This window comes from Phyllostomus discolor, chromosome 1, assembly GCF_004126475.2.
Source record: "Phyllostomus discolor isolate MPI-MPIP mPhyDis1 chromosome 1, mPhyDis1.pri.v3, whole genome shotgun sequence".
Classification (NCBI taxonomy): domain Eukaryota; kingdom Metazoa; phylum Chordata; class Mammalia; order Chiroptera; family Phyllostomidae; genus Phyllostomus; species Phyllostomus discolor.
This window is the reverse complement of record NC_040903.2, coordinates 25,566,339-25,591,568: the sequence shown is the minus strand read 5'-3', so window position 1 is coordinate 25,591,568 and position 25,230 is coordinate 25,566,339. Positions and strand designations below refer to the sequence as shown.

The following is a 25,230-nucleotide window of genomic DNA, read 5'->3' as shown; positions in this document are numbered from 1 at the left end:
AATATTTGTCCTTTTCTGCTATGGACATAAATTTGTGTTTGGAATTAGCTACAAGCAAGAAAACATGCACGTTATGTTGAAATATACACATGTGCATTCTTAAATATACATAAATATTTATTCTCAAACTATAAATAAATAAGTTAGTTGGTGGTACTTTCTAAATATTCATACAGTGAAATATAAAAATTTCTCCAAAATTATTCCAAAGTTCCTTTAACATGTCAACAAATAGATACTAGGAAAAACATATAGTGAGTGAGTGTGTGTGTATGTGTGTGTGTGTGTGTTCACAGTAACTCCAGGTGGGGAGACAGGAGGGAGAAGGTAAACTACTGGGTAAGCCTGTCAAGATTCCTTCCAGTTTTCAGACTCCAACTGCTTCCTTGCTGCGTATCTGACCCAAAGTACACATCAATGACTAGGTGCACACTTTTAAGTCAATTTAAGTTTGAGGAAATAGAAGACAATGTAGTCCATACTAAGATAAACCCATTGGTCCAGTTTGGATTAGAGTAAGGGAATACCTTCATGTTCCCTCCTTTTAACAGAAAAAATGATATGTCACTAGATACTTGCTAGGGTTTTTTTAAAATTTAACAAAAAGAGATAAAAACAAAACATCTATAAAAGATTCAAGATTTTTATAAGAAACAAGTTAAGAACAGGGCACACAAAACTTTCTCTGTGTTGACAATAAAAGTTCATTGACTAAAACTATGACCCAGTTCTAAAAAAAATCATCTTTGGCACATAGTAGGAGCTCACAAAATATCCACTAAATGACTCCCACACAGCAATCAATTATGTGCAAATACTTCCAAATTTTCCAGAGGAACACTCAAGTGTTTCTCAAATGCAAAGCCTGGGCTCATTTTCATCCGATTGTTTCGATCCCTGGAAGGACACTCGCCGCGTGCCCTCTGACTGTGCTTTTATGCCCCATCGAGGCTGTCTGGCATCCATTACGGGTAGAGCTCACTAAATTACACATGCAGTAATCACTTGCAGGTTTTTCCTTTTTTTTCCTTTTTAGCCTGCTCAAGTTACTGCTCAAAAAAATGTAAGAAAAATTACTTCCAATGAAAGCTAATGAGTGTTTTTTAAAAAGCAAGTTCAGAAAAGCATCAAATTTTTTTCTGTAAGATCTACCCTGATAACTTATTGCTTATGGTATTAATTGGTGTCAATGGGGTATTCTCCAGCTCTACTAGTGTTCTGCTCAACTCTCAGGGGAAAAAGCAGAGACATACAGCAGTTCTACTTTGATCTACAAGAGCTGTAAAATGTATGTAAGGTCCGAATGTCTCACGTACAGTGCCAAATTAACCGGCACTGTTTACAGGAATGTTGTAAGCAGAAAGTTCATCTGTGCCCCACTCTCCCTGAAACCAGAAGCAATATTCTAAGTACTGTAATAAATTTATGGCATAATTTTAATATAAAATTATTTATGTTCTAAATATTCCTACAGTGAATAAAAATTTTTCTCAATAATTATTCCAAGTTCAACATCCTCTCATGCTTGTGGACTGCCCTTCCCACCACATTTGTCCCTGTTCATCACCCTTCTACCACACTGGCTACTTTTCTTTTTAAATATCATGTTGGTTTCTCTTCCCCAGATTTTCTATATGCTCTTCCTCTGCACTCCATGCCTTATAGATCTCTGTGTGGCTGGCTCTTGCCTCCCATTCATGTCTCAGCCCTCAGCTGAAATGCTGCCTCTTCAGAGAGGCCACTCTTGACCACCTCTGAACTGGTCACTATTTTCTTTTTGTTCAGTTTTATTGAGACACAATTGATATATAACAATTGTATACATTTAAGGTTTACAGCATAATGATTTGATATATCCATTAGTATGATAGTCACTATCTTTCACATCATCTGTGTTTACTTCTCAGCACTTACCACTTCCTACAATTTCTTTTGTATTTACTTAGTTATTTCTCATTTGTTGACACGGGGTGTGAATTCCACGTGAAGAGGAGGCATTGGCTATCTTGACTGCTCTGGTTCTCTGGGGCCTGGAAAGTGTCTGACATAGAGTAGCTGCTCAGTAAATATTTGTTGAATGAATGAATGGAAAGTGATAGTGTCATAGGGGAATACGATGGAAAAGTATTGCCTAAAGAGGATATTATTGCTCAAGTGAAGGAAAAATTGAAAAGGCAAGAAAATGAGGAGACAAAATGCAGAAGGCAAGATAGAAAAACAAGATAAAGGAGGGAAGGGGAGCACAGGGAAGAGGAGGAGGTGAGAAAAAGAAGCAGAAAGGGGAAGATAAAGGACAGAAAAGAATAGAAGGAGGGCAAGGTGGGACGGAAGCGAAGTGACAGTGTCTGTGTGCCCCTGGTCTACGTGACACTTCCCCTTTAGGTTGCTTTCTGTGCCTTTGAATTAAAGTCTGTTGTTTCAGAAATGGGTTGAGGATCATCTTCTCAGATCTGCACTCAGCAAATTTTCACTTGCCTTTGGATGACAGACCTAGAAAGATACCGATGGAAGGCTAGACCCCCAACTTCCTGATACCCAGTTTTTTTGTAAATAAGCAAGAAAGGTGCTAAGAGTTTTGAATATCTAAAACCAATCTCAGAGTTCTCCTGGTTTGGTAACACACCGATTTAAAGTAGCTCTAGAAAGTGAATAAATGTGCGAAAGTGAATTTTCTTCCACCTTCCAAGCAATGTATGTATGACTAATGACTATGATGTTGCGTAGTTACTAGTTACTATTGTTTCTGGTCACTTGCCACCAGGTGAAACTACAAATGTGAGATGAGGCAGAACCTGAAACAATTTCCTAAAATAAACAAAATTTATGGAAGCTGGACACAATACTAAATGGAGCATGTGATGACTAAAATGAGGTTTATGGTAGTTTCCATATTCAAATATCATAATTTTTATTGTTATGTTTGCCCTTAACCAACATTTTTCCATGAGAAATATTAAGGAATGGCATATTAACAACAGAGCAGTAATTTTGTACAATCAGTCACGGCTGGCTCTCTCATATCCGGTCACAAATCATAAAATCCAATATAAACTCCTAACTTAATGTCATTCAGTAGTTTTCATTTTTCTTTATCATTTAAAAAAATCAATATTGTCAAATAAAATTAACAGCTCTGATTTTTGGTTTCTTTCCCTTTTCTGTTTTTCTATGATAAAATAATCCAAAATTAATCAAAAGAAGTATAGCCAATCCACAGACCCTGTGCATGTAATTAAGCTTATTACCAAGGTGTATTTGTGCCAAATATTATTTGACTAAAGTGAACATGTTTTATATGAAACCTGTAGAGTCCAAAGGACTTCTAAACCATGGGAAAATGATCTCTACCATCTCATAAAGACTTTTTTCTCATAACTCCAGTCATGATCTATGTCTTCACAGAGAAGCATGTTGCCATTTCTTTTAAAACTCTGACATTCTTCCCTAGGATTCTTTGGCCCCGAGCATGGCTCATTGAGAAGACAGAGTCAACAACAGCCAACTGGCCAATGATCCATCTCCAAAGAACTTGATCACTGACACACAGGAGAAAACAGTTACAAATGTAAATGAAGAAGAGATTTCTCCATAATCTATTGCTCTCTTTGTATAATAAACAGAGTTCAGATCTGTTTACCGAGTTCGCAGTCTTCCAAGAGCCTATTCAAATGTCCAAATGGAGCCAATAAAGGCTTTTTGTCCAACACACACAGATTCTGTGCCTATTTCTCTCTCGCCTCTCCCTCCTTTAAGTTTCACCTAACATTTTTCTCCTCTTCAACATTCGATCTCTAGAGGAGTGATGTTTGCATTTCAAAAGCTTCTGTTTGGTCAGAATGAAAGTTATACACAGAGGGAAGGTCAGTGTGTCTTGGTTTGAAAGCTTGATTTTTTTACCTATATATTTTTATTTATTAGCCATGCCCAACTGTCTGTATCTTAAACCTTAAAAAATCATCACAAAAGTGCAAATCAAACCATAAATGGGTTCCCCTTAAACATAAATCGTGCATCACTTACTTGACTGTTACTCTGTTGGATGTATCTTGTAGGTCACTAGGGTCAAAAAGTTGAGATTCTTTAAGGCCGAGCTCTTTACAACCTCTCAAGAATAAGATGATATTGTCCTGGAAGGGAGAAAAGAAATCCAGGTCTGTATTACTTTATATTATCTTTATGAACCACCAGCCCCTTCTCTTCGACAGTCCAAGTCACCAGAGGGATATCCGTCAGTAAGGCCACAGGAGTCAGGTTTAAACCATGGTTGTTGAATAAAAACAGGACGTACTTTGTTAGGACATGCTGGATAAAAGAGACGCTTCAAACTTCTAAACCAACAGCCACACCAAATTCATTTCTTCCTTTACCGTAACGCATTGTTGTAAAATTGCAAGTAAAATGCCATTGAAAAGCAGACCTTAGCATCTTTTGAGGGAATGATACACCCAACCCAGATATTCCCTACTGTAACTTCTGTCCATGTCTTACTACCTAGAATCTGGTTCAAAATTTATATAAAAAACTGGTTTTACTACCTCAGTATTCATCTTCAATAAGTTTTTTTTAATTGATCATCTAAAATACATTCACTATCAGTGGGTTTTCACTGATAACTTTTTGTGGATAATAAACTGAATTAAGTGGGAAAACTCTAGACTTAATTGGGAAGGGAAAGAGGGATGAGGAAAACTTTTGAAAATAATGCAGAAGACCCTTCTCACAGTGCAAATGTCCCCTAGCAGGCATAAACGTACTTGGAACTGGCAGAGCAGCAGGTGAAATGGACAGTTAGGGAGGGTTCTGGTCTTCCTCTGCCGGAAGTCATTAAAAATAAACAAAGGACTCTGGAAGGGACTACAACTGTGGGCCATTCTGGTGGAACTCCAGGGTGTTAGCAGCAGGTTCTGTAACGGAGCGTAGGCTGGGAGGCCCCAAAGCCCCGAAAAGTGGGCATTTGTAATGGGCTCCAGAACTTGGGGTGTCCAGGAACACAGGATAATAGGTCTGGCTGGGGTAGGGGAGACATGAAACAGGGCCATTGAGAGTTATTTTGCAGGCCAGCTTCATACCTGATGTGCAAAAATGGTTATTTTGCATATCGATAACAGCAGACTGATCTTCCAGCCTGAATGGAGCCAGAAAGTAAGTATGCAAAACTTTGACCAGTGATGTAACTAGGAGAGAGCTCCCCCTGGTTACAGCACCTGTGTGATAGCTTGGAGATGGTTGGCTCCATGCCATGCGGCCATGCCTGTCTGGACTACCTACGGCAGCCAAAAAAGGCTGAAAATACGGGAGTGCTGGCAGGTGTAGCCAACTGCAGGAGGAGTCAGAAATGGGGTTACAGAGGAGGTTCCAGACTGGGATTTAAACAAAGGGTGGGCCGACATGTGGGACAGAGATTACAGGAGACAATGGAAGGACAATACAAGACCATGGGGACAGAAAGGGGTGAAAGGATCTCATTGGTGGGCCATGAGAAGTTACCACGTGGTTTTGGATTCAGAACTGGAGATCCTGGTGACACAGCTGATGGTGCTGGGGACTGTGGGAGACCTGCCCAGCTGAGCACGGATGACTGGGAGGAACCGGGAGTCTAGCTGAGCCATGGACCTCTATCTCTTTTTCCTGAGATACCACACCTTTGGCTGGCCTGGTTGGGCAAAGGGGGGAAGGCAGGGCTGTGTCGTGTGTGTTTGTTGGTGTTTTAAAGGGACTTTGGGATTTCAACAGTGACATTTGCCATTACTCTGAACCTGTATAACTTTTGAATAAATACTTCCTTTCCTTTTTACCAAACTCTGGCATTGAGAGCCACGGTTCCTATCAGCGGCAGGCAAAGATGTACCCAGAACGGAAAGACCCTGGGGGAGGGGGGACTTGTTCTGCAAACAGTTCAGCAGTCACAAGTCTCTGTCCTCCTTAAAAGACTTCTGACGAGCTGGCTGGCCCCATCAGTTAGTGAAAGTTACAGGAGAGGAATGATAAAAGTTGGCTCCAGAAGCCACATCAATGGGAATCCATCTGAATACTCTAAGAAAGATGCTACAAAAATCTGAAATGATGGTGGTGGTTACAGAATCATGTATTCACCTGAGCGCAACTCAACGAAGTGAAGAGTAAACAGAATTCTTCCCAACTATCCAGTGTGTAGGCAGGATTCTAAGATCACCCCCAAGAACCCCACCCCCTGGTGTACACACCCTGTATAATCCCTCCCCTTGAGTGCCAGCAGAACCATGACCATGAGGGGATATCCCTCTGTGATCATGTTACTAACCATTGGCGTTCAGTCAGTCAAAAGAAAGATGATCAGATTGGGTCTGACCTAACCAAGGGAGCTTTTAAACAAGGTAAAGTCAGAGATCCTGGGGACCATAAGTTCTAAAGCTTTAAGGAGATGCATTCTGTCAACAACCTTATGAGCTTGGAAGAGGTTTGGACAAAGCTCAAATAGTACCCCAGCCCCTGCCAATACCATGATTTCAGCCCAGTGAGATCCTGAGCAAAGAACCCACGTCCATACTTCTGACTGCAGAAAGTAAGATAATAAATGGGTGTTATTTAAACGGATATGACATTTATAGTAATTTTCTATTCAGCAATAAAAAAAAAACCCAGGCTCAAAACAACATGAACAATAGCAATAAACTGCTAACATTTAACATTTATTTAGCCTTTTTATATGCTAAATATTCTTCCAAGAGCTTGACATCTACTAACTCATTTAACCCCTGCACAACCAGTGAGATAGTACTATTTTCATCCTCATCAGCAGATGAGCAGTCTGAGGCACAGAACAATTAAGCGCCTTGTCCAAGGTCACAAAGCCAGAAAAGGATGAGGATGCAAACAACGTGGCATAGATGAGGAGCTAGAGCATCAGCTCTGAGGTCAGCAGCAGTGGAAGATGACGCTGTGGAGTCAGGTGCTGCTTGCAGAGGGCCTTGGAGGCCACGGAAGGCAGGCTGTGTGAGTCACAAAGTGGCTGCGATCTGAAGACAAATGCCCAGAGCTGCAGCAGAAGACGATGACTGAGGGCAGGCCTATGGGGTGGTAGACCAGGTGGAGGAAGGACTGAAGAGGAGCAAGATAGCAGACAGGGACACCAATGAGATACTACAATCTCACTGTCCACCCTATAGCCCTTCTCAGAATGTGTTCTTTCCTGTGTCCCTGGACTTCTTCAGCAGGCAAGATGTGCCCTCATTCACAAGACTTGTGTCACTCACAAGGCCTCTTGTAGACTGACAATGAGCTGGTCATAGTCTGAAGTCATCCACACCCTGGCCGCCTCTCCTTCAATGACTTCACACATTTTAAAATGATCAAATTTCTCCTTGGAGTTTTTCGATGTTCCCTCCCATCTCCAGAGGTTTATAGATGTTCAGGTAAGTTTTTCCAGGGCACGCAACTATATTTCTGGTTGGCCTGTGAGCTCTGAGGGCTTCCTGCCCAGCAGAAAACAAAGGCTGTGTCCTGGTACTCTCTGGGAATCATCTGGGACCACAGTGACAGGACGAGACCTGTAACTACCATCTAGTGCCATAAGAAGCACATGACGGCGGCACCTCAGATTCTCAAGAAGGACAAGGAGGCGCACTTCTGTATGCACACCCAGATGCCCAGAAGCCCACATGCGTGTCTGAGCTCTGTGCTGTGTTCAGCACACAGACTGCAAACACAAAAGCGCTGTGTTACCAGCCAGGCTGAACAATTTGGGCTGGGAGATTTAAAGAACTGCAGGTCTCCTTCCAGCTCCTTGCTGCAACCTAATGACGCTGGAGGGGAGCCAGACCCCAGTCAGGAGAAAAGCCAGAAGGAAGAACCCTCCAGCCAAAAGCTAACAGGGGCAGCCACCAGAGCGGGCAGGAAGGACTGTGCCTTTAATTATATAAAATGCAACTTGCAAATTCCCATCTGCCTTGCTCTTCACACTGAGATTTTTCCACATTTATAATTCCAAGCAAAACTCACATAGCAGTGTCTCAGCTTCAGAAGCCAAGCAGTGCAACAGCATCGCAATTCCAAGGGAGAAGGGGAAGACGCTGATTTACAACAGGGAGTGCTGCAGTCGGCTCTCCCTCATGCAGTATTACAACCCTGTTGTGATTTTGTGGGGCTTCAAAAGAAGTCCTTTAAGACTCTTCAAAAAAGTAGAAGCCATGAAAAAGTAACACTGGAGATTCGAGAGACGCGATGACCAAACGCGACCTATGTTTGGTTGGATTGGATCCGAGATACAAAAAGGAAAAGTACATAAGGTTATAACAGTCTAAGTTAAATAGCCCATATTTAAATGTAACATGTACATAGTTAAATGTAAATATATTTAAATGTAGCATGTACTTTTCCAGCTACTGTAACATGTTGGATAACATTACTGAATGAATGTTAATTTTCTTAGACATGACGACAATGAGATTGTGGTTATATGAAAGAGTGCCTTTATTTTTAAGCAACTATGGGAGTTATTAGGGATGAGTTATCACAATGTCTAATAACATAATTTCAAATGGTCAGGGGCAAACATGCGATTCTGTGCATACAAAGGAGGAAGACAGAGACAGAGACAGAGAGAAAATGAACATGTCGGCCTGTCATGAAGAAAGAGATCCAGCAAATACAGCAAAATATCAACAACTGGTGAGTCCAGATCGGGCTCTGGCAAACTTCTTCTGTAAAGAGGCAGAGCGTAAATATGGCTTTGTGGCCGGTGGTCCAGTCTCTGTCCAGGTGACTCGCCTCGGTTTTGCAGCCAGACAGCACATAACAAATGGGGGCGTCCACACCGCTCTGTCCTTAGTCACCAAGGCAGGCCCTGGGCTGGACCGGGCCCAGGGCTGTAGGCCACAGGCCCTGTTGCAGGTCCTGCCTTCACCTGGCCCATTCTTTTGACTTTTCTGTACATTTGAAAATTTTCAAAGAAAGGTTTTGAAAAAAAGAGGTTTTCAATTTGTGGAAATATATTCAACTACATGGGGTGATGACTTCATTGGCAAAACCAATTTCATAAAACTCGGGGAAAAAGCTCCCTCCCCTCAGAGACTCCTGCGGCCAAGTCCCTGAGGGAAATGCCGAAGGACGGCTGTGGGAAGGTTACCGTCTCTGGCTAACGGGAAAGCACTGACACACGAGGCTCCATCCAACACGGATGTGTAACGTAAAGTTCCTAACAGAGTCCGTTCTGTGCTGGACTGATGGGAATCTATGGGTTTACACCACTGTTCATGTCACCCCCACCGTGCACTCACTCCTCCTTGCTCTTGGCCCTGTGGTTTCCCGTTTCATGGACGTGTGGGCCTGCTGTGTGCAGGGAGACATTCCCCAGGGGCCTGGGGCTGAGGCCTGAGCTCCCTGCCCTCAGCGGACCTCTTCTCTGAATAAGTCCTTGTACTTTGCTCCCTCCCTTCTCGTGCCAAAGATAAGATGAAGGAAGGCCCAGAATGGTCTCTGCTCCCATAACGCAGCAGTGTCCCTAGCATATGGTAGGAACTCACTAAATGTGTAAAATAAAGTCAGTACTACATTCTAGGTGCTCATAAGAATGAAACACACACACACACACACACACACACACACACCAAAACTCCTTACCCTCCTGGAGCTGACATCCTAGTAGATAAAACACTGAGCTCATAAAAAAGTATCTTATCTTCAAGATTAATTTTCAGGATCCATCCAATTGCTGGAATTGTTCAAGATACACATCAGCAGAGGCCTGACTTTAAATTGGACAATGGAAAGGAGAGAACCACAAATACATCAAGGAACAGGGCACAGCAGCTTTGGAGTCAGAAGGACTCTAGTTCGAACCCCGGTCTCATCCATGTATGAGCAATGTGACCTTGGGCACAGTCCCTCACCGTTCCGATCCTCAAGTTTCTATTCTGAAGGGTGGAGGATGCCATCCACCTGACAGGCACATCAGAATTACAGAAAATGTGTATTAAGAACACAGCCCCGTGTCTGGTACCTCCTGGGACACTTATTTTATGGAAGTTATTATTATGACATTATTGTCCACTCAGGTCAACAAAGGACCATGGACGGTGAGATGAAGAACAGTTTATCTACGCAGGAAAAACAGAGACAGAGTGTATTTATAGCCCTTGCCAGTCACATGGCAGATGGCACACAAAAAAGTAGTCGCTGTTATTGTTGGTTGTTGTTTAGTCACTGCCACTGACTGCCTGCCCACTTGGTCCTTCACACAGGCAGCCTCAAGCTCAGGCTCAGGCTACGTACCCAAAGTCCATTTGTAAGGAGGCTGCTTGTACATCATCATTTGTAATAATCCCAAAGAAATAACCTTTACAGAGTGGTTCCCAGCTTAGATCAGAAAAGCCTACTTAAGCCAAAGAGTCCCTGACGAGGGGTAACAATTACACTATGGAACCTAGCCGCTGAGCAGACTGACATTTCACTGGGGAACTGTGTTCAGAAATGCCAGCCACACACCTCTCTCAGTTGTAGCTTGGCCCAACACGGCACCATGGAAGGAAGGGGCAAGAACGAGAGGGGAGAAGGGTGGGCCAGCAACTCATTCCAGTGCAGCCCCCCAAGACACATCACTGCCTCACCCAAGCCTTTCTCCCTCTTGTCTCCAGAAGGCCAGCAAGGACCTGCTTGCCACCTTTCCCTTTCTCCAGCTGTCATTTCCAGCTGGCAAGGGGTTGCTGTCTTTTCTTGACCCACTGCAGAGTAGCACGCAGCTTTCCGGCTCTGGGGAGGGCACCGGCCCTCAGCGGTTCTCCAGGGAAACCCGACAGGTAGGAGAAGCCCCCTTCTCTGCACGATCTCCTCGGCTTTATTCCCTTTACAACCAGTAGGGAAAGGTCATCCCGACGGCGGATGTGGAGTTCACAGAAAGGGAAGGTCATGCACATCTGAGTGTCGAGTGAATCCAGGTGCCTGTACTGCCAGGTATTTAAAATGCAACACATATAAAACATCCATATAGTTTCTATAAATGAAAAGACTAGGTGGAAATATCCAAATGTAAGCTGGGACTAATTACGTCTGGTGAGTTTATTAGTTTAATATACATTTTCTATAATAAATATTTGCTTTAAATCTTAGTTGGAATTAGAATGCCTCAGAAGGATTTGCAAGAATATCAGAGAAGACCCAGATTCTTTTTAGAAAATGAGTAATTAACTCCAATGTTCCTCTTCCGTTTGAAACATAAGGCTTCTTTTTAAACATAGTTTTTGTTAGGTGTTGTACATTTGAAGCAAACAAACTTCCTTGAACAGAAATGCAATTTTGAAATTCAGAACTGAAGGAATATATTACCAAAATATCTCCAGGAACTTCCCCCACAATTAGGAGAATTTGGGGGTTTCCGGTACCTGCCTCTGTGTTCACGGTTGCTCTCGCAGCCTGTATGGATGGGTTCCAGCCAGGCCTGGCCGACGCCCAGCAACCGTCTGCACCGCCAGACCTGCGATGCATTTGTACTTGCCGGGAGCCCTTAATGAGGATACCAGGCCTTTCACTGAGAAGCAAGAGGCAAGAGTGGCCCGGTTCTGCCCAGAGGAATTCTGGGGAGGTTCAACTCAGAGGGTGGCAGCTGGGTGGCTGCTTGAAGGAGAGGGAGAACTTTTATGGGTGGGAAATGAGCAGAAGCACAGCAGCTGCAGAGGGGAATGAAAGCTTGGGGGAGGCGAAGCAAATCCTGAGAGGTCAGCGAGAGGAGGGTGGTGAGAGCCCTGCCCAGGATGCAGACTCCTCTCTAGGCAGCGGGGAAACCAGACCAGCGGATGAGGATGAACGGAGTCCCAGGATCTGACTGTCATTTCAGGAGAATACGTTGGGTGTTAGCAAATGAGATTCAAAATGTGGAGAGGGTCTGTCCGAGAGATTATTACAAGGCCTCAGGGAGAGATGCAGAAAGCCCGCATTTACCCAGAAGCAGCAAGAGCAGAGGAAAGAGAGAGGATGTGTGCACCCCTCATTGGCTCGGCAGCTGACTGGATTTGGGAGTAGAGGACAAGAACGAAGGGCTTTGGGGTGATGCTGAGGTTTTTAGCCATTGAGACCCATCTGGAAGAAAGCAAGTTCTTTGAGAAATGGAAGTAAGTTTGGAACATTGCATATTCAAAGAGCCATAGCTTATTGGGAGCTCTGACCTGGAGCTCAGAAGGGAGGCCCTAACAGAAAATGAATTCTGGCAGCACGTGTAGGGGAGAGCATGGTATTGCCAGGAGAGCTCAGACAGAACAACAGAGGCTGAAACAGGGCCATCCAGAATACCGACAGCTAAGGACGGTTAGAGGAAGGGGAGTGCCTTGTGTCCGAGGAGAAGCCAATGAGCATAGGAGAACTGGTCAAGATTGCCAGGGATGCCAAGTGAGAGCACTGTGTGGGCAGCACCATGTGTCCAGTGTCAAATAACGCAGCACCACATCCAGGACCCCAGCTGTTCCACTGACCGGCTGAATAACCTTGGGCAAGTTGCCTGCCTGGTCTCTGCCTCAGTTCTCTCTTCTAAAAGGCCCCATGGGATGTGCTGCCCACTGCCTCCCTGAGCCCATCTCCACCACGTCCTCTCTACCTGCAGCCATGCACGACCCCGTGTGGGTCCTCAACCAAGCCCGGGAGGTACCTGCCAGGGCCTCTGCACAGCTCGCTTGCTCTCTCTCCCGCCCAGATATTATCTAGAACCATCTCTGGTATAATAAGTAAACATTCAATAAGTATGCACAGAATAAATGAATGATATTAAAAATGGGGATACTCCTAATGTCACGGGGCTGCTGTGCAGAGTTAAGTATGAAAATAAATGTAAAGTGTTTAGAAAAGAACAGTGGTGCAATAAATGCTCTCCATTGTGATACTTAACTTGTTGATGAATAGGCTTTCTGACTGAAAAGATATTACCAACTTTTGGGAGAATTTTGGTGGAATGACAGGGTAAACACCAGATTGCAGGAAACTAAGAAGTCAGTGTAGGTAGAATAAAAATGATGGAGAAAACACACAGAGACACGCTGGGGATGTTCAGCAGAGACGAGATTCTGAAATGAGGAATGGCAGGTCAATGGGAGGTTGGCTGATGGTTTCTTTCAGGTAAGCTGCAGCTAAGGAGAAACATGCCACCCGGCTTGTCCAAGGGCTCCCTGGCCCCTTCCTCACCCCCATGAGCAATCCCCATTCCATGTGAGGTTTGAGCCACCGGTTCCTCACATAATAGTCTTCTATCTCACTCTATTTCTGCCACAGTCACAGAGGACTCTGGCGCCAGTCACCAACCACTTAATGTAGTCAACATTCTAGGTGACTTTAAATTCCCCCTGGGCAACCTGCTCAATGACCTGGTTCTAGCATGTTACCAACACTACAGTTCTTTGACTCCCTCAGTTCCAATGGGTTTTACTTACGCACGCCTTTTCAGGATCATCATCATCACCCGGGCCTGCCCCATGGAACCTTGAACTCCAACATCCGCTGATTTGGACTTAGCCCTTCCGGGGTTGTCATTGCTTCTCCCCCATGACACCTGCTCTTTCATTCCTGACTTTGCACTTTTCCCTCAGACCCTACTCCTTTCCCCTTGTTGCTTAATTCCCTTCCCAATCCCGTCCAAGCCAGTGGGACTCTCCAACTACTCACTGCCTGCATCTTCAACATCCCCACTTCTCTGTCTTTCCATTAGAGAGCAAGGACTAGGAAAAGGAAATAGCACAGGTGGGAGAGCCAGCCTTGGAGATGAGCCTGGTGGCTAACCCAACCAATCAGGTATGCCCACTCCTCATATTTCGACATGGAGGAAACACTCCTGGCTCCCCACTGTACCTTCCCAAAGCTGGTTTGGGAGAAGGGATGGGGCATGCTCGGCTCAGCCATTATGAGTTTCCTCTCCGTGGAAGATAGCCTGTTTGTAGGACACATGTGTCCTGGCTCTGCCATGTGGTCAGAAGCCTCTCTCTGTGGGGGAGGCCTGTGGTTGACCAGCTGTGAGAGGAATGGGTGGATAAATTTGTTTAATTCAAGAGTGAGGATTAGCAAACCCACTTGGCTACAGCTCTAAACCCAAGCTGTCCTACTTGTTTCATGAGAAGTAAAGCTGATATTTTGATCTCTATCTGATGCCTGTGTTTATGTCTCAGCTGGGAGGGGAAGAGAGGAGTATTATCTACTGAACACCCTAAGCCCCTAATGCTCTGCTCCCGGTGCTACTGGAAATAATGGTGCTGCTCTGGGGGCTACAAATGTATGAGCTGCCACCTCTGTGGGCCCCTCGGATCCACTTGGGATCCTTCTGGGCATCCTGGTCTGCCCTCTCCTGTCCTGGCCCAGGTTTCCACAAGCCTCCTCTGCCCTCTGTCATGCCTTCACCTTCTTCTCCATCAACAGACAGATGTCATTAGCCCCCAAGAGTTAAGTCCATTCACTTCACCCATCCCAAGTTCTGTGTCTAATAACATTTTTAAAAAAGATTTGAAGTTGGATATTTGAAGGCCTTTGAAAACAATCTGTTAACATTTTTTCAGCAATGGGAGCAAAATGTGACGCTGTGTTAGAGTAGAGATCAAACAGGCAGCAGCTATGCTCTATTAACTTTGATTTAACTTTTTCAATTTTTTTCCCCAAGATATTTATTGCATACTTACTGTATGAAAGGCAGTGTGCTAAGTGCTTTGGACAGGAAGGGGTCAGGGTAAGAGTTGGGGCTCTTATTTGCAAATGAGAGAAGCCCAGATGGAAATAGACCTATATTGGATTACAGAGCTCAGTACGTCCTGGCCACAGGGAGGGTGGGGATGCAGCTGACCCTTTGAAACAACTGGGACCAGGGCCTTTGCATTTGGAACCTGCAATTGCTTCATCTCTTCTCTGCTCGCTCTGCATTTGGCTTATTGCTTTCACTGCACACAGGTTTCCTACACATGGATCCCCCACTTCCCACAGTTCATACCCACGGTTGTCACCTCTGAGAGGGCTAATTCTTTTTCATTTGCAGTGTGAAAAAAAATCACAGGAGAGGGAAAGACCCTTGCTGGCCTGCCTGGGGTCAGGGTCCCTCCCACAGTGACTAATGGAACGGAGTAAAAAAGATCATGAATCATTTCAGTCAGTGGTGAGGGAGGGAGAGGGGTGTGGAACAGTTTCCAAAAGAATAAGAACACAATTCCCTAGGAAGGGGAGCCCCAGGCACACAAAACCAGCAATGTTGGCTACCTTCACAAAAGTGGACCAGGTGTGGATTTTCCTCCCAAAGTTCTTCTAGAGTAGAACACAGAATTACTAGCACCACTGTTAGCATTCTAAACACAGCTGGGCAAATGTAGTTTCCCTCTACAGGTGTTCTTCTGAAAGAGTCTGTGCACTCTGCTGCGATGCTGCCTCAACTTCTTGAATTTAACAGGCCTGACGCCAAAGAGACCAACCACAGAAAGAAGCGGCAAAAGTGACTTCACTAACTGTGCTGGGAGAGCTTTTTCAAGCATGATCCCACACCAGTTCAGCGGTTGGAGCTCTTCCTCCCTCAGGACACATAGGGGAATAGAGTGCCCAACCTAAAGCCTCCAGCATCTTGATTTTATCTCTTTCCGGATTCCAGACTCATGAACATCCACGCAGCAGCTGCTTCTCCTCTCATAGACTTGACGTTCAAGCCCACTTGAGAGTCAATACCACAATGTGTTATTGGCTCAGAAGAACTGGGATTCGAGCCTATCAGAAAAACTGTAGAGATTCCAAAGCCTCTATCCCTCCAAAAAATTACAGAATTATTTTCCCCAATTACTCAGACTAACCCTAAAACTCAACATAAGCATTATTCTGTTATATTGCCAAATAGTTTTCCAGCATAATTTGCTAATTGCATTTTGGGAATTGAATGACACAGAGCTTTCAGTTATGTCAGAATAAAACTGCTTAAATCATCTATCATACCTCATTACACAATACACATGTACTTGACATACAGAGCATGACTTTGGCATTTCTCGCAGCTGTGATCGTCAAACTGGTCTGGACTGCTGTGGGTCTGGTATTAGTCCATGATGAGATAAACGCAGAATTGAACATGAGTATTTAGAAACTTTTATAATAATTAGGCATTTTAAAATGATATTTTATTGACTATGCTATTATAGTTGTCCCAATTTTTTCTCCTTTAACTCCCTCCACCTGGCACCTCCCACTCCCTCAGGCAATCCTCATGTCATTGTTCATGTCCATGGGTCATGGCTACTCTATATCCTATACTGTTCTTTACATCCCTGTGGCTATTCTGTAAATACCAATTTGTACTTCTTAATCCCCTCACCTCTTCACCCACTCTCCCCTCCTCCTCCCATCTGGCAACCACCAAAACACTCTGTTTCCATGATTCTGTCTCTATTCTTCTTGTTTACTTAGTTTGTTTTTTAGAGTCAGTTGTTAATAGATTTGTATTTTTTGCCATTTTATTGGTCATAGTTTTGATCTTTTTCTTAAATAAGTCCCTTTAACATTTCATATAATAATGGTTTGGTGATGATGAACTCCTTTAGTTTTTACTTGTTTGGGAAGCTCTTTATCTGCCTTTCAATTCTAAATATCTTTGCTGGGTAGAGCAATCTTGGCCATAGGTCCTTGCTCTTCATGACTTTGAATATTTCTTGCCAATCCCTTCTAGCCTGCAAAGTTTCTTTTACGAAATCAGCTGACAGTCTTATGGGAATTCCCCTGTATGTAACAAACTGCTTTTCTCTTGCTGCTTTTAAGATTCATTCTTTATCTTTAACATTTGGCATTTTAATTATGATGTGTCTTGGAGTAGGTTTCTTTGCATCCATCTTGTTTGGGATTCTCTGTGCTTCCTGGACTTGCATGTCTATGTCCTTCAACAAATTAGGGAAGTTTTCATTCATTATTTTTTCAAATAGACTCCCAATTTCTTGCTCTTTTTCTTCTCCTGGCAACCCTATAAGGCAAGTGTTGGAATGCTTGAAGTTGTCCCAGAAGCTACTTACACTATCCTCACTTTTTTGGATTTGTTTTCATTCTTGCTTTTTGCTTCCTTATATTCCAAATCATTGATTTGACTCTTAGCTTCATCCACTCTATTGTTCTTTCCCTGTAAATTGTTCTTTATTTCAATTTGTGAATCTTTGGTTTCTGACTGGATCATTTTTATGCTGTTGAGGTTCTGACCAAATTCCTTGAGCATCCTTATAACCAGTGTTTTGAATTCTGCATCTGATACATCACTTATTTTCATTTTTGTTTAGTTCTTTTTCTAGAGTTTTTTTAAGATTTTATTTATTTATTTTTAGAGAGGGAGGGGAGGGAGATAGAAAGAGAGAGAGAAACATCAATATGCGTTGCTGGGGGTCATGGCCTGCAACCCAGGCATGTACCCTGACTGGGAATCGAATCTGCAACACTTTGGTTTGCAGCCCACGCTCAATCCACTGAGCTACGCCAGCCAGAGCTTTTTCTAGAGTTTTGATCTGTTCTTTCACTTGGGCCATGTTTCTTTGTTTCCTCATTCTGGCAGCCTCTCTGTGTTTGTTTCTATGTATTAGGAAAAGCTGCTATGACTCCCTGTCTTGGTAGCATGGCCTAATGTAGTAGTTGTCATGTAGGGTCCAGAGGTACAGCTTTCTCTATCACCCAAGCAGGGTACTCAAGGTGCACCCTGTGTGTGGGTTGAGTATATCCTCCTCTTGTAGTTGAGCCTTGGTTGATGTTGGTAGGTTAGTAGGAGAGATTTACCCAGGCCAGTCAGATGCAAAAACTGGCCATTACCACTGACCACCAACCTCCACCCTCCATGGAGGATTAGGTATGTAGGGGTAGGGTGGTGATATTCCAATATGGTCTATAGCTGTGCACTGGGTGTGCCGGCTTTGGACTTTCCCAGGTGGTACAGGCTAAGGTCAGTCAGGACCTGCACTTTGCCTGGGGCCACTCTGCTTGAGCTATAAAGCAATCAGAGATGGCTGCTACTTGCCCTGGGCTTTGAGATTCCCAGGAGACGCCAAGCTGTTAATCTAGGTTGGCTGCTGCTAGTGCTGGGTCAGGGGCCACGTAGCAAAAGGTATGGAAGCTGGGGGCTCACTGAGGCCAGCTGTTGTTCCTTGAGAGGATTTAGGAAGTTGTGAAGCATGAGCCAGGACCAGCCATTCATTTGGAAAAACATCTTGGGTGGGCCTATAAGTTCAGTGGGACAGAGTCTCTGGGGATCTCCAGAGTGGGACAAACAGTGTTAGCCAGGCTGATGGGAGTTTCAGACATGGCACCAGCCCTCAGGTTCCACAGCCCTGTGGGGGGAGGGCTTAGAAAAGGGACAATGGACTCTTCCTACCTTTCTGTCCAAGAGATAGCTGTCCCCCACCTCCCGTCCCAATGCCAAACAGCCTGGTCTCTCCCTGTATGCCACCAGTGCCCTTCTACCTACTACTATCATACTAGAGCTCAGAGAGAGTGAATCTGAGCAAGCCCTTGCATAGGTTCTCTAAGAAGAACTGCTTGGGACTCCAGGAGCCTCCTCCACTGAGTCAGTCCCCACTCATGTTTTTACCCCTCCCACTTGTTTTTGCTGCCAGAAGCACTGGAACCCTGGGCTGGGTGGTCTGGTATCCATGTCTCATGAGGGATCCTCATGCCTGAGATATCCCTCTCAAATTTTTATCCACCACACGTGGATATGAGACCAGCTGTGTCTCCACACCTTCTACAGTCTGTATGGATGTGGTTTCTTTAATTCTGTAGTTGTCAGACTTCCATCAAGTCGATTTTTGACAGTTCTGAGTGATAGTTGTGCTATATTTTAGTTGTAATTTTGATGTGCTTGTGCAAGGAGGCAAGCCGTGTCTACCTATGCTTCCACCTTGACAAGAAGTTCTCCAATTTGGCATTCTAACCACACCCAAATGTGTGATCAATGGATGGACCTCATTGAACAGGGTCTACACCATTTTGGATGCTGTCCAAATTGCATATTGTTTGGACTGTGTAGTTACTGGCAATAGGATCACATACCAGTCCCACCTACATTAGAAATTGGACAAACAACAACAAAATGCAAACCCAAACCACAATGAGATACTATTTTATACCCAGCAGAATGGCAATTTAAATTTGGATAGTAAAAAAAATCTGAAAATGGACAGTAGTTACAATTGCAACAACATTGTTGATGTACTTAATACCCCTGAATTGTCCATCTAAAAATCATCAAAACAGAAAATTTTATGTTATATATATTTTACCACAACAATAAAATATATTCATTATAGAAGTTTAAGGTATACATCCTGGGATGTTCTGGATCAAATGAGATTTGGAAAATGCTGCATAAAACACCCCCCTACTTGGAGTTTATAATGCTTAGTCTAACAGTTCTGAGAAATTCCTTACTAAAAAACTCTTAATTTTAATTCAGCACTTTCTAAATGTATTGGACTTCAGAACTTTTCTCATCATACACCTTCTAATACCTCACAACACATAGTTTAAAAAAGGATGAGCCAGATGAACTATTAAAGCATCGTTGATAATTTCACATCATGCACCAATAAGAGTGAAATAGTTGTAACACGTAGGTTGTGGCCCAAAACCTAATACTGCCAACCTCTGATGAGACATGCCAATCAGTTCCTGTGCTGGCAATGCCAAACCCAAGTCAAGCCAGGCTAATTGGAGTCAAACAGCTAGGGCCTGGTTCATCCCTGTATCCTTCCAGCCTCACAATAAGAATGTACTTCACACTTGGCTTTCCAGGGCTGCAAGTTAAGACAACGATTTACTCATTAGGGGTAACTCCAGGAACAAAGCACTTCATAGTCTAGGTCAGACATGTGGATGACATTAGAAAAAGAAACAAGCTGTTAGAGGGCAAATGAGTGTGCGGAGCAGGAGCCATATTGATAGATCTAAGTACCATTACCCCGATCATATTGAGAGGTCACAGCCTCTCTACTGAGACGGGGGGAAAGCCAGAAAGAAAGGAAATACCACAAAGTAGAAAACCAAAAGCAACCTTTGCCCTCATCGACATATACCATGGCCTGAAATAATTATAGTATTTAAAATTTTAGGCTGAAGTTCATTGAAAATGTTCTGCTGATATTAAAACATACGTGAAAAGGAAGAAGTGGTATGCAGAAGAGGAATTCAAAGCAAAAAAAGAGAGAGAGAGAGATTGCAGCCACTCCTTCCGTTCTTTCAAGTTTATCAGGTTCTTAACCCAAGTTGGGACTGACTTTAGTTGTCCAAATTTTTTCTATGTAACGCAAAAAAGGTGTGGGGAAAAGATTGTCTTCAAATAACTCTGGAAATCTCTACTTTGTAATCATGCATAAGTGGAAACCACATTTCATCTTCAAGGAACTTTTTTTGGAAAATATATTCAAAACAATAAATTTTCCATGGATATTGGTTTCCTTTTTCTAAGTTAGTGTTTGGCCTCATTTATACAATAAATCTAATGTGTAAGTTATCTCTCACAAATAACACCTAGCACATTCTTGGCATCTGAAAGGAGTTAACACGTTGCATATGCTATTCATGTTCACAAAACAAGATATCCCAGGAAAAAAAGTCCCCAGAGAAGGGGGTGAGCATCGGAATGTACAGGGCCACCAGTGTGGCTGCAAAGGTCCCTCTCCTGTGCACCCAGAGCTTTAAAGCTGTAACTATGGGGGCAGAACCAATGGACAAAAAATACTGAGACCCTAAAAGGTGTTTAGGGCTTCGCAGCTTTTACCACATTAATTCTAGCAACCTAGCTCTAAGGATGCTTACCTAACAGATGTGGAGAAAAATGATGTTTAAACTAAGTTCAATCAAGTAATTGTTTCGTGGGTATGGAATTTCAGTTTAGGATGACAACAAAGTTCTGGAGACGGATGGTGGTGATGGTTGCACAATATCTGAAGAGAATTTAACTTAACGCTACTGAGTTGTATACTTAAATATGGTTAAAGTGGTACATATTATGTCATATGTGCATTACCACAATAAAAAAATAAGTTCAGTACTTATTTTTAAGGTTACACACTGTGACCATGACAAAGTTAAAAGGTATGTCAGTCTGACTCAAAGCCCATACATAGTCTTTCTTGACTCTCAAAAATAATGACAAAGATGATGGCGAAAATTATAAATATCATAATCATCACCAGTATTTACTTTGTGCCAGACTATTCTCAGCAGTTACGTGTACTTATATATGTAATTCTCACAACAACCCTATTAGGGAGGTACCTTTAGGTCCCTATTTTCCAGATGAGGAAATCAAGAACAGAGGGGCAATGCAGCGCTCTCATAGGCACACAGCTGATAAGTGATTGAACTTGAAATCAAGGCCGGGCAGTTTGATCCCCAAGCCCTTGTTCTTTACTACCTCACGTCTTTGCCTCCTTGTGTATAAGTTCATGTACAGAGCATATAAAGACATAAACCTCAGCAGCCGCAACATGATGCACAGATCAACCCCCCCCATAGGTTATAAATAACGTTTACATGAGTTAATAAATGTTAGTCCACACCTGGCCTCTGAGGATATTCTAAACACAGCTTAATATCACCCTCCATTAAGTCTTCTTGCACCACTTGCCTCGCTCCCTCGCACTGCCTGAACCACGGGGCAGTTACATCCACACTCGGCTCTGCACTGCGGTTGGAGTCTGCGACCTAACCTCCCCATCACATCTGAGTTCTCCTGCAGGAATCCGCACTCCTGCGTGCACCCCCTCTTTTAGGATTAGCTGGTGCACCACATGTCTTCAGTAAGTTTTTCTTAACTCACTGGAATAGTTCAAATCATACTGTTATTGCCTGTTCTTTGAAGGTTTGCACTTGAACTGTCTGGTCCAGGAGCCCTTTTTAGGGATAACTTTTTAATTACCTTTTTAGCCTATTTAATTACCTTTTTGGTCTATTCTATAGTAAATGGTACCTTCAGGGTTTCCACTGCTTCTGGGGTTGATTTTGATCATTTATATTTTACAAATAAATAATTTTTTCCTATTGGTTGTCAAGCCTCTTACCACAGGTTTATTTACACGTCTCAAAATGATTTTAATTTATTTTGTAGTTTTTGTTTTGCCAGTTCTTTTTTCTTTGTTTTATATTCTTTTGCGATCTTGATCTTTTAATTATTTGGGCTTGTGGGGGGGATTGTTTATTTTATTGGTCATTCCAAAGAATGAGCTTTTGAATTTATTTATCCATTTTTATATCCCTGTACTTTTAGCTTTTATCTATATTAATCAACCTCTTGCTATTTTTCAGGTTAACTTTGTTCCTCTTTATTTTTTAAACTGAGTAATATGTTGCCCTATATCTTCTTTATTCCCTAACAAAGAATAAAACATTTCTTTTGATTACAACTTTTACTGTGCTTAGAGATTTTGGTAACAAAATGTTCTTTTTTCTATTTTTTTCCCCAATAGCTTTATTTTTCTCTTTGGCTTCATTTTTTTATTCCAGGATTGACAGTGAGTTTGTTTCATAATTTGCAAGAGGATAAGATTTTTTAAATTGCTTTCTTGCTTTTTCTTTCTGTTCTCATCACATCACAATTACAGTGTGTGCTGTTAAATCTCCTCCCTCTCTTTGAGCTTTTGAAGGCTTTGTGTGTGGTCAAGTACATGATCTGGGGGGAGGAGGATGGCATTAAATGTTCCATGAACATTTACTGTCTGTTTTTACCCACTGACTAGGGTCTTTGAAAATTTACGTGCAATGTGTTCGCTTAACAATTCCTTTACAGGACACCGGTATGATGTGGTGAGGGTAGGCATGAGACTTGGAATTGACAACTCTTCTCTCCTTCCTTCACAGGCCTGGGTCTCAGTTACCTGCTCTATAAAATGCAAATCACGCTTACCTGCTTCACAATGTTACTAGTGAGAAAAGTATTCGAGCCTGGAGCGCTCTCTCTTTTCTACACAGTGCCTCTCCGAAGTTCTAGGGAGTTGCTGAAACACCGGACGGCCCTCGAGAAGCAGCTCTCCGCAGGCTTGGTAGGCAACAAAAATGCCTTCGAATGGTGACTGAGGTCTTGTAGGTCACCTTGGACCACACTGGAGAAACGGACACACCGCTGAAGGTATGTCACACACACTCTTGTATGTCACACACGCCTGAGAGGACCCTGGAGAATGGCAGTGTCCCAGACCGAGTGCCCTCTGAAGCACTCAAGTGTTTTAAGTCCCTTCCCACTGGTGCGAGTGTGCAGCAGGGGGGAGGGGGACGAGGTCTTAAAACAATTTTGCTGTTAGACTCAGCACTGGAGAGAATATTTTTGAAACTAAAGACAGACTGAGAGGGACATCAAAAGAGTTTGATTTGTTTGATGTGTGGACCTGTACACACGATGGGGATGACTGCTGGATTAGGGACGACCGTCTGCGCACCAGATGGCCCGTGCGACTCTGGTGAGACAGCGGACTCGGAGCCACTGCGAAAGCAGATTAAGGTAAAGCCGTCCTAGCACAAGGGACCCCCCGCCCCATGTTTAAGGGCACAGCATTCTATTGTTAATGCAAACAATTCAGCAAATTATAAGGAGCTTTTCAGAGCTCTCCTGCCTGTGCCCATACCACGGTGTAAGAACCAGAAGTGGTGACATAATTATGTCCGATCAATGTCTGTGACTGGGCAGCAATGCCAGGAGGCGAACCCTGGGGCCTGACCCTGGGGTAGAACGCAGCGGCTGGCCCAGGGGCTGGCATAGCCATTGGGGTTTTGAGATTTCCGAAAGAAGCTTTTAATCCATCGTGACAAGCAGAAAATTAAAAAAAAAAGCACAAGCCCATCCCCCCAGAATATTCTTTCAAGGCTTTTTCCCCACTAAAAAAAATTGTTTATTTTTCTTTTGTTAACTTTTAGTCACAAGATATACAAGTGGCCAATACATATGTGGGGGAAATTTTAACCTACAAAATTCTTGAAAAACTCAAATTAAAACAACAACCTATACACCGTTCTACCATCAGATGGGCCAAGATGAATGCAAACAGTAAGGCCCCATGTTGAGAAGGCATGGGGAAGCTGGCAGTCTCATATGCAGCTAAGGAGCGTGTGAATCGGTTCTGTGTTACCCTTCAGAGGGTGTTTCAGAAATTGGAGACAAAGGCCTCAGGATTTTGCGTTTTTCAGATTCAGCAGTTCCCACCTTCACGAATGTGTTCTGATCACAGAAACATGGATCTCTACAAAGATTTCTGTAAAAGAAGGTCTACTGTAATATTGTTTAACATGAAAAAATGGAAACAATGTAAATGTTCAACAAGAAGGGATTGCTTAAAGAGAATTGGGGTATATAATTATAAACTATTGTATGCACTCCTATTGGTATATATGTGTGCTAGGCATTAAACTGATTTCAAGAACCTATGCAGTTTAATCCTGACGTCCAAATGATGCACATATTTTTAAAAATGACTACAAAAACTTACTTGCAATTGAACTACTTAGAATAAACACTGTTAGCATTAGGCTGTATAGTTTTTAGGCGATTTTTCTACATAGATATATAATTTTCCCCCCTTTCTAAAATTCTTTTGAGTGTTTCAGGTAGGTGGTTTACTCACGTGGTTAAGAAATACACAAAGCTTATTCCGTGAAGTTTCGCTCCTACACCTGCCTCCAGTAGCCCAGGTTCCCAAGGCAGGGTTCCGGTGTCTTATATATTTTCCCAGAAGTATTGTGTGTGAACACAAGTCTATCTACGCACATGTACTCTACATCCTCTCCCTCTTTTTAACACAAAGAAGGCACAGCTTCTTTTTAAAAATTATTATTAGTCAATAGATAGTATCACCATTCCTTTTTTTGTGACTTCGTGCTATTCCATGGGATGAGAAGGCCAAGGTTAGGGTAAACATACAGTTTACTGTCCCAGTCAAGACACTTTGAAAGGGAAAGGGATGCTATTACCAATGACAGTTGGAACACCAGCCTTAAACCAGGACCGTCTCAGACAAACCTGGACTTAACGGTTGTTCTAACCATAAATGACCAGACCTTATCAACCAGCCCCCCCTTGGAAGGAACCTCGGTTATTTTAATCATTTACCTAGAGCAAAAAAAAATGCTGCAATAAAAACCTTTACATACATGTCATTTCACACAAGGGGGCGTGTGTCTGTAGGATGCAACCCTTAGAGTGACACTGCCCGGTCAAGGGATATCGGCATTGTTTTTATTTGATAGATGTTTCCAGACTGTCACTCAGAAAGGCTGCATTTTCATTTTTTTCTGAAATAAGCTGGTATTGGT

The 25,230-nt window shown here is 43.1% G+C and overlaps 1 protein-coding gene across 21 annotated transcripts in view; it reads right to left on the bottom strand.

Moving 5' to 3' along the window:
* The window catches only part of LIMCH1 (LIM and calponin homology domains 1), a 316,639-nt gene that overhangs the window by 95,196 nt on the left and 196,213 nt on the right, over positions 1 to 25,230 (bottom strand). For all 21 annotated transcript variants that reach the window (XM_036020029.1, XM_036020033.1, XM_036020045.1 and 18 more), the window contains one exon: positions 4,021 to 4,127. In XM_036020029.1, the coding sequence (XP_035875922.1) occupies positions 4,021 to 4,127 (107 nt within the window). The remainder of the gene's footprint in view (positions 1 to 4,020; positions 4,128 to 25,230) is intronic.